General features: G+C 42.6%; 1 protein-coding gene across 18 annotated transcripts in view; it reads right to left on the bottom strand.

The window, feature by feature from the left end:
- The window catches only part of PHACTR4 (phosphatase and actin regulator 4), a 117,381-nt gene that overhangs the window by 75,260 nt on the left and 27,064 nt on the right, over positions 1–15,057 (bottom strand). For 3 of the 18 annotated variants that reach the window (XM_053576186.1, XM_053576189.1, XM_053576191.1), the window contains exon 3: positions 10,609–10,662. The exons of 14 other annotated variants lie outside the window; for them this stretch is intronic. In XM_053576186.1, coding sequence (XP_053432161.1) covers positions 10,609–10,662 — 54 coding nt within the window. Of the gene's footprint in view, positions 1–10,608; positions 10,663–15,057 lie in introns of those variants that run through there. One more of the 18 variants, XM_053576204.1, reaches the window with a different exon arrangement.

Below are 15,057 nucleotides of genomic sequence, written 5' to 3'. Positions count from 1 at the left end.
GAACCCACCACCCTCCCCACTGAGCCGCAGGTGCCACCCTTCTTTTTCTTTTTTTCTGATACAGAGCCTCAAGCTATCACCCTGGGTAGAGTGCCGTGGCATCACAGCTCACAGCAACCTCCATCTCCTGGGCTTAAGCATTTCTCTTGCCTCAGCCTCCCAAGTAGCTGGGATTACAGGCACCCACCACAATGCCTGGCTATTTCTTGGTTGTAGTTGTCATTGTTTGGCAGGCCCAGGCCAGATGTGAAACCGCCAGCTCTGGTGTACGTGGCTAGGGCCTTAGCCGCTTGAGCTACAGGTGCCACCTCTTTTTCTTTTTTAATACAGGGTCTTGCTCTGTTTCCTAGGCTAGGGTGCAGTGGTATGATCAAAGCTCACTGTAACCTCAAACTCTTGGGCTCCTGCCTCAGCCTCCCAAGAGCTAGGAGGACTACAGGTGCATGCTACCACATCTGGCTGATTTTTCCTTTTTGTGTGTGTGTGCTTGTTTTTGTTTAGCAGGTCTTGGCCAGGTTCAAACCCACCAGCCCCAGGGCATGGGGCTGGTGCTCTAACCATAGGGCCACAGGCGCCCACCTCCTTTGTATGTTTATAGAGATAAGGTCTCACTATGTTGCTCAGGCTGTTCTCCAACTCCTGAACTCAAGCAATTCCTCTACCTTAGCCTCCCAAACCACTAGGATTATAGGTATCTGTGCATCTGGTTGACCTCATAATTTTTTAGACACTATTTTCTCTCCAGGTAAAAATATTCCTCTAGAGGGCAGTACCTGTGGCTCAGTGAGTAGGTGCCAGCTCCATATACCAAGGGTGGTGGCTTTGAACCCGGCCCCGGCCAAACCGCAACAAAAAATAGCCGAGCATTGTGGCGGGTGCCTGTAGTCCAAGCTATTTGGGAGGCTGAGGCAAGAGAATCGCCTAAACCCAAGAGCTGGAGGTTGCTGTGAGCTGTGACGCCATGGCACTCTACTGAGCGTGACAAAGTGAGACTCTGTCTCTTAAAAAAAAAAATTCCTCTAGAGATTCAAAACTTTTCATGATATTTATAATTTTCAAACTTTTCATTGACATATGCATACGACAAGTCATATACCAACATGTTAGCATGCTTATATGCTTTACATCTTCTCTTCTTTTTTTTTTTTTTTTCCAGTTTTGGCCAGGACTGGGCTCAAACCTGCCATCCTGGGTTTATGGGGCCGGCGCCCTACTCCTTGAGCCACAGGCACCACCCATGCTTTACATTTTCTATGAACAGTTGATGAGATCAACCATAGGAGTGTAATGCTTTAATTTAATTGTACTTTTATGCTGAATTACTAATATAAACTAGATCACCTAGGAGAGTAAGCTCTTAGCTATTTTAATTACATTTCTCTGAGCTTAATTCAGCATATTTCTTTCTTATGGCCTTCTCAGTAAGGTAAGCTCTAGTGAGAAGTTATGAAGAAAGTCCGTTTATTCTAGGAAAAGATGACCAACAGAAACAATACATAAATATTCATGTAAAAACAGTAATTTTTGACTTCTGGATATATAACTGAGGGAAAGATCAGCTTTTTTCTTTTTTGTAGAGGCAGAGTCTCACTTTATGGCCCTCGGTAGAGTGTCGTGGCATCACACAGCTCACAGCAATCTCCAACTCCTGGGCTTAGGGGATTCTCTTGCCTCAGCCTCCCGAGTAGCTGGGACTACAGGTGTCCACCACAACGCTCAGCTATTTTTTGGTTGCAGTTTGGCAGGGGCTGGGCTTGAACCCATCACCCTCGGTATATGGGGCCAGCGCCCTACCCACTGAGCCACAGGCGCCGCCCAGCTTCCTTTTCTTTACTCCTTGATTTCCTCTAATCTGGCCGGCTATAGAATTTAGAAAGCCTTGCCAGTCATTTGTAAACTCTTCTTTATCTTGTCTATTGGTTTAAATTGCTCCCTTGACCAGCAATTTCTCTCCCAGGTCCATCTGGAAACTCCTCCTTGTCCTTTACTAACTAACTCAAATACTGCTTCCTCCCTTATAAGCAGTTCCTTAGTCACTTAAGCCAAATTCCAATAAAGACTTAATGAACCTGATTATGTGCCCAGCACTGTGTTGATTCTAAAAAACAACCATTTGGGCCCTGAAGGAACTTTTAGTTCAAGTAAACTGACCTACAATGGAGTATACTGAGAATTTAGGTACTATGCAAACAATATTAGTGAGGGTAGTAAGGGCATCTAGCTTGTCTTGAGGTCAGAGAAAAAAATTTTTTTTTCCTCAGTCTCTCTTTGTGGCCTTCAGTAGAGTGCCCTGGAGTCACAGTTCATAGCAATCTCAAACTTTTGGGCTCAAGTGATTCTCTTGCCTCAGCTTCCCAAATAGCTGACTACAGGTACCCATCACAACACCTCGCTCTTGCTCAGGCTGGTCTCAAACTCCTGATCTCAAGCAATTCACCCACCTTGGCCTCTCAGAGTGCTAGGATTACAGGCATGAGCCACCACACCAGGCCTCAGAGAAAATATCTCGAATGAAGTGACATCTAAAATCTGAAAGAGTCAGCCATAGAAGGGATAAGAGAAGAAAAAGTGAGAAAAAGGTACAAGTATCAAGAGATAATATTGGAGAGCTAAAGGGCTGATCATGACTACAGTCTTGGTAGACACACCACCTTGAACTGCAATAATCTTCAGCTTTTTCTATTAGGCTAAGCAAATCTTTGTGGGTAGAGACCACAATATATATTTATCCTTAAACCCTCAATGCTTGACACAACATGGTGCATAGTGTACATGTAACAAGTATTTATTAACCTTGAGTACAAGGAAAGAAACAACATTCTTAATTTTAAGCTTTGCTTACAAAATCTAGTCACAAAATGCAATTAAGGTGAAAAATTCCACTGATGGAGGCTACAAGAAATGTGGTGACCATGGACTATTCTACTATTACAAACAATCTTGAGAGTTGCTGTGAAACTCTTACTTTGTGGAAAAATATGGCCTGTTCATGATTGTTTCTGAGAACATACCAGTTTGCAAGTAGTAACAAAGGAGATAAATTTGTCACATACACAAATTTGTTACAAAACCCCTCATTTAATCACTACTGTTAGGCTAAAAATCCTTAGAAGAAAACATTTATACTTCATGTGAATCAGCCTGAATAATAGTTTCAAAGAGACAGAGAAAGTTAAAAGTTAAGGCAGGGTCACTGGAATCACTGGATACTCATACCATTTACCCAAATAATACTAGTTTCTTTCTGTGGCTGTCTCACTGGATGCAAAAGCAAAACTGCCTCTCATTCTACATCAAATAATGTAACTCTTGTTCTATACCTTGTATCCACTTACAGAAGACAGCATGGTTTTAGGGAAAGAAGAAAGCAGAGGCTCTGCTTTCATGTAAAATTTCAGCTTTCTCATTTACTGATTAGTTAACTCTAGACAAGATACTTAACTTACCTGCACCTCAGTTTACACATCTGTAAAACGGAGATAACTGCTCATAGTGTTGCTCTGAGGATTAAATGAGTGAACTCTCTAAAGACTCTCTGATGATTAAAGGTAATATTGGAGAGGTAAAGGGCTGATCATGACTATGGTATGATCAGCCCTTGTGGCTCCTTTTCCTCCATTTAGATTAGCGTTTTCTTTTTTTTTTTTTTTTTGAAACAGACAAAAGATAGAGTGCCATAGCATCATGGCTCACAGCAACCTCAAACTCTTGGGCTCAAGAGAGATCCTCTTGCCTCAGCCTCCCGAGTAGCTGTGACTATAGGCTCCCACCACAATGCCTGGCTATTTTTAGAGACAGTGTCTTTTTGTTGTTGTTTGAGACAGAGTTTCACTATGTCGCTCTCAGTAGAGTGCTGTGGCGTTACAGCTCACAGCAACCTGAAACTCTTGGGCTTAAGCAATTCTCTTGCCTCAGTCTCCCAGGAGCTGGGACTACAAGCACCTGCCACAATACCTGGCTGATTTTTGTTGCAGTTGTCATTTTTGTTTAGCTGTCCCAGGCTGGGTTCAAACCCACCTGTCTCAGTGTGGGTGACCGTCTCAGTGTAGATAGCTGGTGCCGTAACCATTGTGCTATGGGCGCCAAGCCCAAAGACAGTATCTTGATCTTACACAGGGTGGTCTCAAACTCCTAAGCTCAAGCAATCCACCCACCTCAGCCTCCCAAAGTACTAGGATTACAGGTGTGAGCCACCCCACCGTAAGATGGAACTTTAAACCACTTTTTGACATCAGGCAGTTGATTCAAATTATTCCCAAGGACCCTTCTGGTTAAATCAAAAATTTAACCAGTTCACTGTTCTGTTTCAAATGTGAAGCAGGTGGGTGTGGTGACCTCAGGCCTGTAATCCCAGTACTCTGGGAAGCTGAGGCGGGAGGACTGCTTGAGGTCAGGAGTTCTCGTGACCAGCCCGAGCAAGAGTGAGACAGCCTCTCTATACAAAATAGAAAAATTAGCCACGGCGTGGGGCGCAGGCCTGTAGTTCCAGCTATGAAGGAGGATCATTTCATATCAGCACAGGAGTTAGGGGTTACAGTGAGCTATGATGATGCCACTGTGTTCTAGCTGGGGTGACTAAGTGAGATGCTATCTCCAAGGGGGAGAAAAATCAAATAATGGCTCAAATAAATGTTTTATTATGCAAAGAGTAATGGACATATAAATGCACCTTAGATAACTATCATATTTTGCAGCGTAAAATGTGCTGGCATGCATAATGCACACCCATGTTTTTTCCCCAGACTTTTGGGAAAATGCCCCTTATGAAAGTGGTTGGCTCTTGGCTGGGAAAGACACATCTGGGAAAGGCTAACATTCCCCTGGTAAATGTGCAGATCACACCACCCTCCTGCAGCTGGCCACTCTGTGAAGGCTGTCTCTTCCTTTTCTCCTCAGAGCCCTTCCCTTTCTAACATATCAGGGGCTTTAGCCAAGATGGCCACACACATGGCCAGGGGGTGCTTGAACTTTTAAAGCTACTTGGTCGGTGGATAGCCAAGTGGGTCCCTGGGGCCTGTGTAGGGCTCCTGGTCCCCTTTGCATGGCCATGGCCTGCTTCACCAGCCCCTCCACCACTCTCTTCCCTGATTATAGTACTTGGGGGAGCCCACTCCCACCAGATTCTCAGATCCTACCAGACTGGAACTCTGTGCACCCAGCAGGCCCAGGTGGAAGGATGCATAGCCCCAGGAGGCCCACTGGGCCCCCCAGCTCCCAACCCATACTACCCCACGTATAATGCACATCCTTATTTCCCCTCAAAAGTTTGTGTAAAAAGATGCACAACATACATGACAAAATATGGTATTCTAACTTAATGTTTGTCATATAATACAAAATAAATGTTAAATGAATTGGATTATGTATTGAAAAACTGCAACCCTCATTTACTCCGCAAATATTTCCCAAGTACCACTAACGTGTCAGGTATTGTTCTAGGCACTGAGACACAACAATGAATACAAAAGGTAGAAAAAAATCCCTGCCCTCTTCCAACTATGTTAGATGGTAATAAGAACTATACAGGAAAAAGAGAGAAAAGGGAGATAAGGAGGGCTGAAGGAGAAGGTGCTAAATTATAAAATAGGTGAGCAGAAAAGCCTCACTGGGAAGATGACATATATGCAAAGACCTGAACAATACATTCCTTAATTAACGTCCTCTGTCATCTTCCAAACACTGTAGTCTCTTCAGTTCTAACAGCAGCAAAACAAAAAGCAACATTTCCAAGTGTACTAAAAACAAATACAAATTATACTACAGTGTATTTCAATCACTGGTAGAGAATTATTGGCTATCAAATGAGTTGCTCAGTTCTCAAATATCTATGTGCACTGTCCAATACTGTGACCACTGGGCACATGTGACTATTCACATTTATATTAATTAAAGTGAAATACTATTTACAATTCAGTTTCTCAGTTGTACTATCCACATTTCAGGGGCTAAGTAGCCACACATGGCTACTACACTGGAGAGTACCAACATAGAACATTTCCATGATTGCAGAAAAGTTCTATTGGACATGCTGAACCTAAAGGTTTTAAAGCACATTCAGAAGTCGTCCAGTAATAACAGAGTTATCTCAAAGAACTAATTCCACATTTTATCAGCATGTGATGTCTATCTTCCACCAGTACCAACTACTATTGACAGTAGTTAAAGAGATCTTTTTTTTTTTTGTAGAGACAGAGTCTCACTTTATTGCCCTCAGTAGAGTGCTGTGGCATCACACAGCTCACAGCAACCTCCAACTCCTGGGCTTAGGCGATTCTCCTGCCTCAGCCTCCCGAGTAGCTGGGACTACAGGTGCCCGCCACAACGCCCAGCTATTTTTTTGTTGCAGTTTGGCTGGGGCTGGGTTTGAACCCGCCTCCCTTGGCATATGGGGCCGGCGCCCTGCTCACTGAGCCACAGGCGCCGCCCAGTTAAAGAGATCTTAAAAAAAAAAAAAAGAAATCTTGGCTTGGTGCCTGTGGCTCAAGCAGCTAAGGCGCAAGCCACATCCACCTGAGCTAGAGAGTTCAAATCCAGCCCAGGCCTGCCAAACAATGACGGCTGCAACCAAAAAATAGCCAGGTGTTATGGCGGGCACCTGTAGTCCCAGCTACTTCGGAAGCTGAGGCAAGAGAATTCTTAAGCCCAAGAGTTTGAGGCTGCTGAGAGCTGTGATGCCATGGCACTCTACCCAGGGCAACAGCTTGAGGCTCTGTCTCAAAAAAAAAAAAAAGAAAAGAAATCTTGACAGTTGAAAAGAAAAATTTCCTTTTATTCAGTTTTAAGCCACTGAGCTATTTATACTCACAATCTTTAATACTGATTCATTTTTTTAATACTGATTCTCTAGCAACTGAATTACTACTACTTTTTCTAATAATATGCACCTAAAGTCTGTGAATATTTATTTAAAGCCTAAGGAAGCAAAAATAGTTTTATTTAACCAAACACCTATTGAGAGTTACATCTGCATCAGTTAAAATAACCTCCATCTTACCAGCTATCCATTCTTTCTACTCCAAATGGCACTTTTTCATAAGAGGAAGATATATTTCATGAAATTATAAAATAGGATTAAATAGCCTTAATCTTGAAGAAAAAAAGTGCTTTATAAAATCACATGATGTTTATAAAAACAAGTCCTAATCAACTTCTGTTAAGCAATGAAGAGTTATCAATGATGTACAGAAAATAACCAGTCAGAAATCAAGGAGCTCCCATCATAGGGTTTTGAAACATGTTGAATGTTTCCCAGTAAAGTGACATTCATTGCTGGTGACTCAAAGAGATGACTACTAAGCTACTGCCACTTAATCTTCTTTCTCTCTCTTATATAACTCTTTCTAACTCAGCTGGCCCTCAAATACACTTTAAGTGAGTGGGAAAGAAATCTAAATATTATCAACACTACACATCATTAGAATACAATAAATGTCTGATGATAGCTATAACATTTGTACAAGTTATCCAGAAATTCCTAACAAGGAAACCTCCTTAAACAACAGCTTACATGTATAGAATACAGACTTCACCCTCTACTAAATAAAAAGTCTGAGTAATGAACACCTGGTTACAGTATGAGTCAATAGTAATTCCTGCAAAGGAACTAAGAATGACTTTTAAGTGGTGTTTCTATCAAACCTGTTCCAGCCAGTGATTCAAAAACACTTTTTAGGGTGGAGACTGTGGCTCAGTGGGTAGGGTGCCAGCCCCATATACCGAGGGTGGCGGGTTCGAACCCAGCCCCAGCCAAACTGCAATAAAAACAGGCGTTGTGGCGGGCGCCTGTAGTCCCAGCTACTCGGGAGGCTGAGGCAGGAGAATCGTGTAAGCCCAAGAGCTGGAGGCTGTTGTGAGCTGTGACACCACAGCACTCTACCGAGGGCGACAAAGTGAGACTCTGTCTCTAAATAAACAAAAAATAACAACAACAAAAACACACTTTTCATTTTCCATGTATGAAATATCCATATCTTTCATACCATTCTCTTCCTTCAAAACCCTCCATTTTTCACAATCATAGAAAGCAACAAGGCATTGGGGGAAAAGTTATGCATATAATTTCTAAGTCAAAAGAAATTATGTTATATATCCTGGGTTTGTTTTTTTTTGCCAGTTTTTGGCCAGGGTTGGGTTTGAACCCACCACCTCCGGCATATGGGGCCAGTGCCCTACTCCATTGAGCCACAGGCGCCACCCTATATCCTGGGTTCTAAATCTCATTAAATAATAGAGTCAAACACCTTAGCAGTTTAGGAAAATCATATAGTGAGGCCAGAGGAAAATACAGGTAATTTGTGCCTTTACTCACCTGTCTATCCTAAAGCAACTAGCCTGCTTTTGGTTGATCCTTCTGAAAAACTAACCCTCCTGAAGAGCTTTCTTTATTTTTATTTTTATTAATATTTTTTAGACAAAGTATCAAGCTGTCACCCTGGGTAGAGTGCCATGGCGTCACAGTTCACAGCAACCTCAAACTCTTGAGCTTAAGCAATTCTCTTGTCTCAGCTTCCCAAGTACCTGGAACTGCAGGTACCCACCACAATGCCCAGCTACTTTTTTTTGTTGCTGTTGTTGCAGTTTTGGCTGGGGGGCCAGGTTCGAAGCCGCCACCTTCAGTATATGGGACTGGCGCCCTACTCCCTGAGCCACAGGTGCCGCCTGATGCCCAGCTATTTTTTTGTTGCAATTATCTTTGTTGTTTTAGCTGGCCAGGGCTGGGTTTGAACCTGCCATCCTCAGTGTATGTGGCCGGCACCCTACCCACTGAGCTACAGGCGCTGCCTTTATTTATTTTTGTTGAGACAGAATTGAAGTTGTTGCCCTGGGTACGATGCCATGTGTCATAGCCCATAGAAACCTCCAACTCTTGGGCTCAAGTGATCCTCTTGCCTTGGTTTTTCTATTTTTAGTAGAGACGGAGTCTTGCTCTTGCTCAGGCTGGTCCCAAACCTGTGAGTTCAAGCAATCCACCCACCTCGGCCTCACAGAGTGCTACGATTACAGGCGTGAGCCACCACACCTGGCCTGAAGAGCTTTATTAGTGCCACTGAGTCTGTGAAAATGTAGCTACCAAACAAAACCTTCAAAAAGGCAAATTTGATAATTGTTATTTCACAGCCTAAAAATAATTTCTTTTATTGTTAAAGGCCTAAATTAAACAGGACCGGCTGAGGCAAGAGGATCGCTTGAGCCCAGGAGTTTGAGGTTGCTGTGAGCTATTGTGTGAGCTATTGTGCCATGGCACTGTACCCAGGGTGACAGTGGGTGTACATACATACATACATACATACATACATACATACATGTCTATTTTAAAAAAAAATCTCATTGTAGGTTCAAAAATAAAAAATGAAAAGATCCAGCCAGGCATGGTGGCTCATGCCTATAATCCTAGCATTCTGGGAGGCTGAGGTGGGTGGATTGCCTGAGCTCATGAATTTGAGACCAGCCTGAGCTAGAACAAGACCTTATCTCTAAAAATAGCCAGGTGTTGGCTTGGCACCTGTAGCTCAGCAGCTTGGGTGCCAGCCACATACACTGGAGCTGGCAGGTTGGAATCCAGCCCAGGCCTGCCAAACAATGACATGAGATTTTTCTTTTTTTTTTGAGACAGAGTCTCAAGCTGTTGCCCTAGGTAGAGTGCTGTAGCATCACAGCTCACGGCAACCTCAAACTCTTGGGCTTAGGCAATTCTCTTGTAGAAGTAGCTGGGACCACAGGCACCCGGCTACAACGCCCAGCTATTTTTTTTGTTGAAGTTGCATTGTTGTTTAGCTGACTCTGGTTGGGTTTGAACCTGCCAGCCTGGGTGTATATGGCTGGCGCTCTACCCACTGAGCTACAGGCGCCACCCGACATTTTTATTTCTTGAGTCACTGTGGCAAATTATATTCTCCTAGAAAATTATCAATTTTGTCAGAAATTCAACCAAGGAACCCAGGTAATTCAGTGGACATGGGAGAATATTTTCACCTTTGTATCATACGCAAAAAATAAACTCAAAAAGAATCACTGACCTAAAATAAAACCAAAAGTATAAAGACCTTAAAGAACAATATACTAGAAAAAAAAATTTTTTTTTGAGACAGTCTCACTTTGTCACCTTGTCACCTTGAGAGACTGCCATGGCGTCATAGCTCACAGCAACCTGAGACTCTTGGGCTCAAGTGACCCTCGCCTCAGCTTCCCGAGTAGCTGGGACTACAGGCACCTGCCACAACACCCAGTTACTTTTTAGAGATGGGGTTCTCACTCTTGCTCAGACTGGTCCCAAACTCCTGAGCTCAAGCAATCCACCTGTCATGGCCTCCCAAAGGATGAGCCACCGTGCCCGGCCAATATAGTAGAAAATCTTTGTGACCTTGGATTAAGATTTTTTTTTTTTTTTTTTTTAGAGACAAGAGTCTCACTTTATCGCCCCGGGTAGAGTGCCGTCGCATCATAGCTCACAGCACCTTCAGCTCTTGGGCTTAGGTGATTCTCTTGCCTCAGCCTCCTGAGTAGCTGGGAGGCGCCTGCCACAACGCCCAGATATTCTGTTGTTGCAGTTTGGCTAGGGCCAAGTTTGAACCCGCCACCCTCAGTATATGGGGCCGGCACCCTACTCACTGAGCCACAGGCGCCGCCCAAGATTAAGATTTCTTAGAACACAAAAAGTATGAACTGTAAAAGAAAAAAGTGATTAAGCTGGATTTCATTAAATTAAAAACTTCTAGCAAGAAAATAAAAAAACAAGTCATATGCTGGGAGAAAACATTTACATAAAATACACCATTGCCTACATATTGATAAGGGCTCAGCTTACAGAAATAAATTCAGACTTGCTATGATTTTCTAGAAATAAGGAACAGTTAGAAGGGATAAAAAATGTGAGAGGATATGGACACCAGTCTAGGCTTGCATTACTATTACTACAAAGCAATTTTCTACCAACATTAGAAATAATTACATGACATCTGTCAGTCAAATTCACAGAAACTGTGTCTGTTCACTCTATTTCCCTTAAAATTAGTAATGCTATCTTATGCAGAAATATTAATACTAGTATGTATTAAAATATTATGCACATACTGTTGGGAAGTAGGATATAATAGTAAAAAGACCTTGACCTCCATTAAGTTTATACTCTTCCTAGAAATGAGAGAGGACATTTAACATATATTTGCAATAATGCTATTATCAGATTTCTAATAAAACCACAAGGGGAAAAATGAAACTAGCATTATTTTTGGCATCATTTAATCCTGGAGGAATTTATCCCCTACACACTGAGGATCTCAAAACTAATTAAGTTTTTATCTTATCCTTCATTCTTAAAGTGGAGGGAGGAAAGGACTGTGACTGGCATATTTTGAGCTTCAAGTACAAATAACATAGCACCACACAATTTTTCCTTATGAACTCTGAATTGCATTAAGCCTTGAGTATGAGTCCTTAATAAATGTTCTTGAACAGCTAGAAAAAAAAAATAAATCCCTCTATAACATAATAATTATTTATAAATTCAAATACAGAGTAAGAATAAAATAATTGACTTTAGGTAGTATTTTAAGTATTTTTATTTTTATTTTTTTAGAGGCAGAGTCTCGAAATGTTGCCCAGGCTGAAGTGCAGTGTCGTGGTCACAATCACTGTTAATCTTGAACTCCTGGGCTCAGGTGACTCTACTGTTTCAGTCTCCTGAGAGTATCCAGAACTATGGAGGCATGTATCACCGCACCTGGCTAAGCCTGGCTAAATTTAAAATTGTTTTTGTAGCTACAACTGATTTTAATTATTTATTTAGGAAATATATTTACAATCTCAACAAACTGCTTCTTGTATTTCCTATATGATATAAATCCTAATAAAAAGGAAATATTACTTTGTAAATCCAATCCTAGAAAACTATTCATATGAATAAAGCCTTTGCAACTAGATTTAAGTTCAGAGTTCAAATAATAATCCGTATCTCATAATTAATAAATAATTAATTAATTATTTGGAGTCAGAGCCTCAAGCTGTCGCCCTGGGTAGAGTGCCCTGGCATCACAGCTCACAGCAACCTCCAACTCCTGGGCTCAAGCAATTCTCCTGTCTCTGCCTCCCAAGTAGAGGGAGCCTGCCTCCACAGGCGCCTGCCACGATGCCCGGCTATTTTTTCGTTGCAGCCGTCACTGTTGTTTGGCGGGCCCGGGCTGGATTCGAACCCACTAGCTCAGGTATATGTGGCTGGCACCTTAGCCCCTTGAGCCACAGGCGCCGAGCCATAAATAATTACTTAATCAGGCTGGGCAAGGTAGCTCACATCTGTAATCCCAGCACTTTGGGAGTCCGAGGTGGGTGGATCACCTGAGCTCATGAGTTCAAGACCAGCCTGAGCTAGAGAAAGATCCCATCTCTAAGAATAGCTAGGCATTGTGGTGGGTGCCTGTAGTCCCAGCTACTCAGAAGGCTGAGGCAAGAGGATTGCTTGAGCCCAAGAGTTAGAGGTTACTGTGAGCTATGACAGCAGAATACTCTACCGGGGGTGACAAACGGAGACTCTGTCTCAAAAAAAAATAAAAAAAGTAATTATTTTCTCAAACATACACCCCTCAAAATATTTTTCAACAAACTGTATTCACATCTATAGGAGGGAGGGTATATAGAAACTTAATGAATTAGTCAGATGACTTAAGACATCACAAGAGTGTAATTAGTATATAGATCCTTCCCCACTTTAAAAATCTTAAGATAGAAGTCATAATTCAGTACTTTTTACCAAATGATATGCCAGCGTCTCTTTTCCTCTAGCATGCTGTAGGAGAGTGGCTATTAACCCATAAAGGGAAGAAGAAAGCAGAGCAGGAATTACTCGTTTTTAGAAGTAGTAGGGTATCAAGCATTGCAGTAGCACAAATTGCAACACTTCCTCTCTGAATCCTTCCCTCACTAGCACTTACGTACAGTGTAGCCATTACTTTTATCTTTTAACTGGCAGCACACACCAATACAGATTAACAAATAATACTTTTTATTTTTTGAGCCAGAGTCTCACTTTGTTGCCCTGGGTAGAGTGCCGAGGCATCATAGCTCACAGCAACCTCAAGCAACCTCAATCCTCTTGCCTCAGCCTCCCGAGTAGCTGAAACTATAGGCACCTGTCACAATACCCAGCTATTTTAATTTTTATTTATTTTTTTATATTTATCTATTTATTTATTTTGAGGCAGAGTCTTACTATGTCACCCTCAGTAGAGTGCCATGGCAGCACAGCTCACAGCAACCTCAAACTCGTGGGCTTAAGCGATTCTCTTGCTTCAGCCTCCCAAGTAGCTGGGACTACAGGTGCCCGCCACAACACCCACTATTTTTTTGTCACAGTTGTTATTGTTGTTTAGCTGTCCTGGGCTGGGTTTGAACCCACCAGCCTCAATATATGTGGCTGGTGCCCTACCCAGTGAGCTACAGGCACCACTGAACCTCACTAATTTTAGAGACGCGTTACTTTTGTTCAGACTGGTCTCAAACTCCTGAGCTCCGGCAATCCACCTGCCTTGTCCTCTCAGAGTGCCAGGATTACAGGTGTGAGCCACAAGTAATACTTTGAATCCAGTTTCTCTAGAAATGAGATGAAAGGAAAGGGACCTAAAATCAGGAAAAGCATATAAAAGCTGTTTGACTCTTCTTCAACTTTCCCCATTCCATCATCTGAATGTTTGCCCCACACTAACCCTGGCAGGATTTTGGAAGTCTATTTTTTAGAAAGGGTAAAACAAATTAATTTATGGACTGGGGTTACAAAAGGCAGTTGATAGTGGGGATATAATACTAAAAACGGAAGATAATTAAGTGAACACATACATAATTAATAATGAATGCAGCAATCTCCCTGCCCAGTTTTCTTCATCCCTTACCATTCAAACATGGATGAAAAGATTCAGCTCCTTGGACCCTGACTAGTACGGAGACGTTTCTCAACAATAAGGGCAAGGGGCCAGGCGTGGTGGCTCATGTTTGTAATCCCAGCACTCTAAGAGGGCAAGGCAGGTGGATTGCTTGAGCTCATAAGTTCGAAATCAGCCTGAGCAAGAGCAAGACCCCATCTCTACTAAAAACAGAAAAATTACCCGGGCATTGTGGCTGGCACCTGTAGTCTCAGCTACTTGAAGGCTGAGGCAAGAGGATGGCTTGCGCCCAAGAGTTGAGAGTTTGAGGTATGATGCCATTACTACATTCTACCAAGGGTCATCAATAAGCCAAGGAGCTCATCCTACAGTGAGGCCAAAAGCAACTAGCCTCTATGCATTTAAACCTTCTAATTGGCTATTTAGTCCCACACTCTTAACCCTGAGCAAATGCTAATTCTTACTATACATTAGAGAAAACCTTAAATAAAAGAGCCAAAACACGGTGGTGCCTGTGGCTCAGTGAGTAGGGCACCGGCTCCATATACCAAGGGTGGTGGGTCAAACCCAGCCCTGGCCAAACTGCAACAACAACAAAAAAAAATAGCCGGGCGTTGTGGCAGGCGCCTGTAGTCCCAGCTACTTGGGAGGCTGAGGCAAGAGAATTACCTAAACCCAGGAGTTGGGAGGTTGCTGTGAGCTGTGATGCCACAGCACTCTACTGAGGGTAATAAAGTGAAACTATCTCTTTAAAAAAAAAAAAGAGCCAAAACACAGAGAAAAACAACTTTATTTATTTATTTATTTTTTTTGAGACAGAGTCTCACTAAATCACCCCCAGTAGTGCTGTGTTGTCATAGCTCACAGCAACCTCAAATTTTTGGGCTTATGGGATGGCACCTGTGGCTCAAAGGAGTACGCCAGCCCCATATGCCGGAGGTGGCGGGTTCAAACCCAGCCCTGGTCAAAAACTACAAAAAAAAAAAAAAAAAAAAAAAAATTCTTGGACTTAAGCAATTCTCTTGCCTCAGTCTCTCAAGCAGCTGGGACTATAGGTGCCTGCCACAGCGCCCGGCTATTTTTTGTTTTTTTGCTGTAACTATCGTTGTTTTAGCAGGCCTGGGTGGCCAGGTTCAAATTCACCAGCCCCAGAGTATGTTACTGGCACCCTAACCACTGAACACAGGCG

Source organism: Nycticebus coucang, chromosome 22, assembly GCF_027406575.1.
Source record: "Nycticebus coucang isolate mNycCou1 chromosome 22, mNycCou1.pri, whole genome shotgun sequence".
Lineage (NCBI taxonomy): Eukaryota > Metazoa > Chordata > Mammalia > Primates > Lorisidae > Nycticebus > Nycticebus coucang.
The sequence above is the reverse complement of the archived record's forward strand: the minus strand, read 5'-3'. Positions and strand labels throughout refer to the sequence as shown.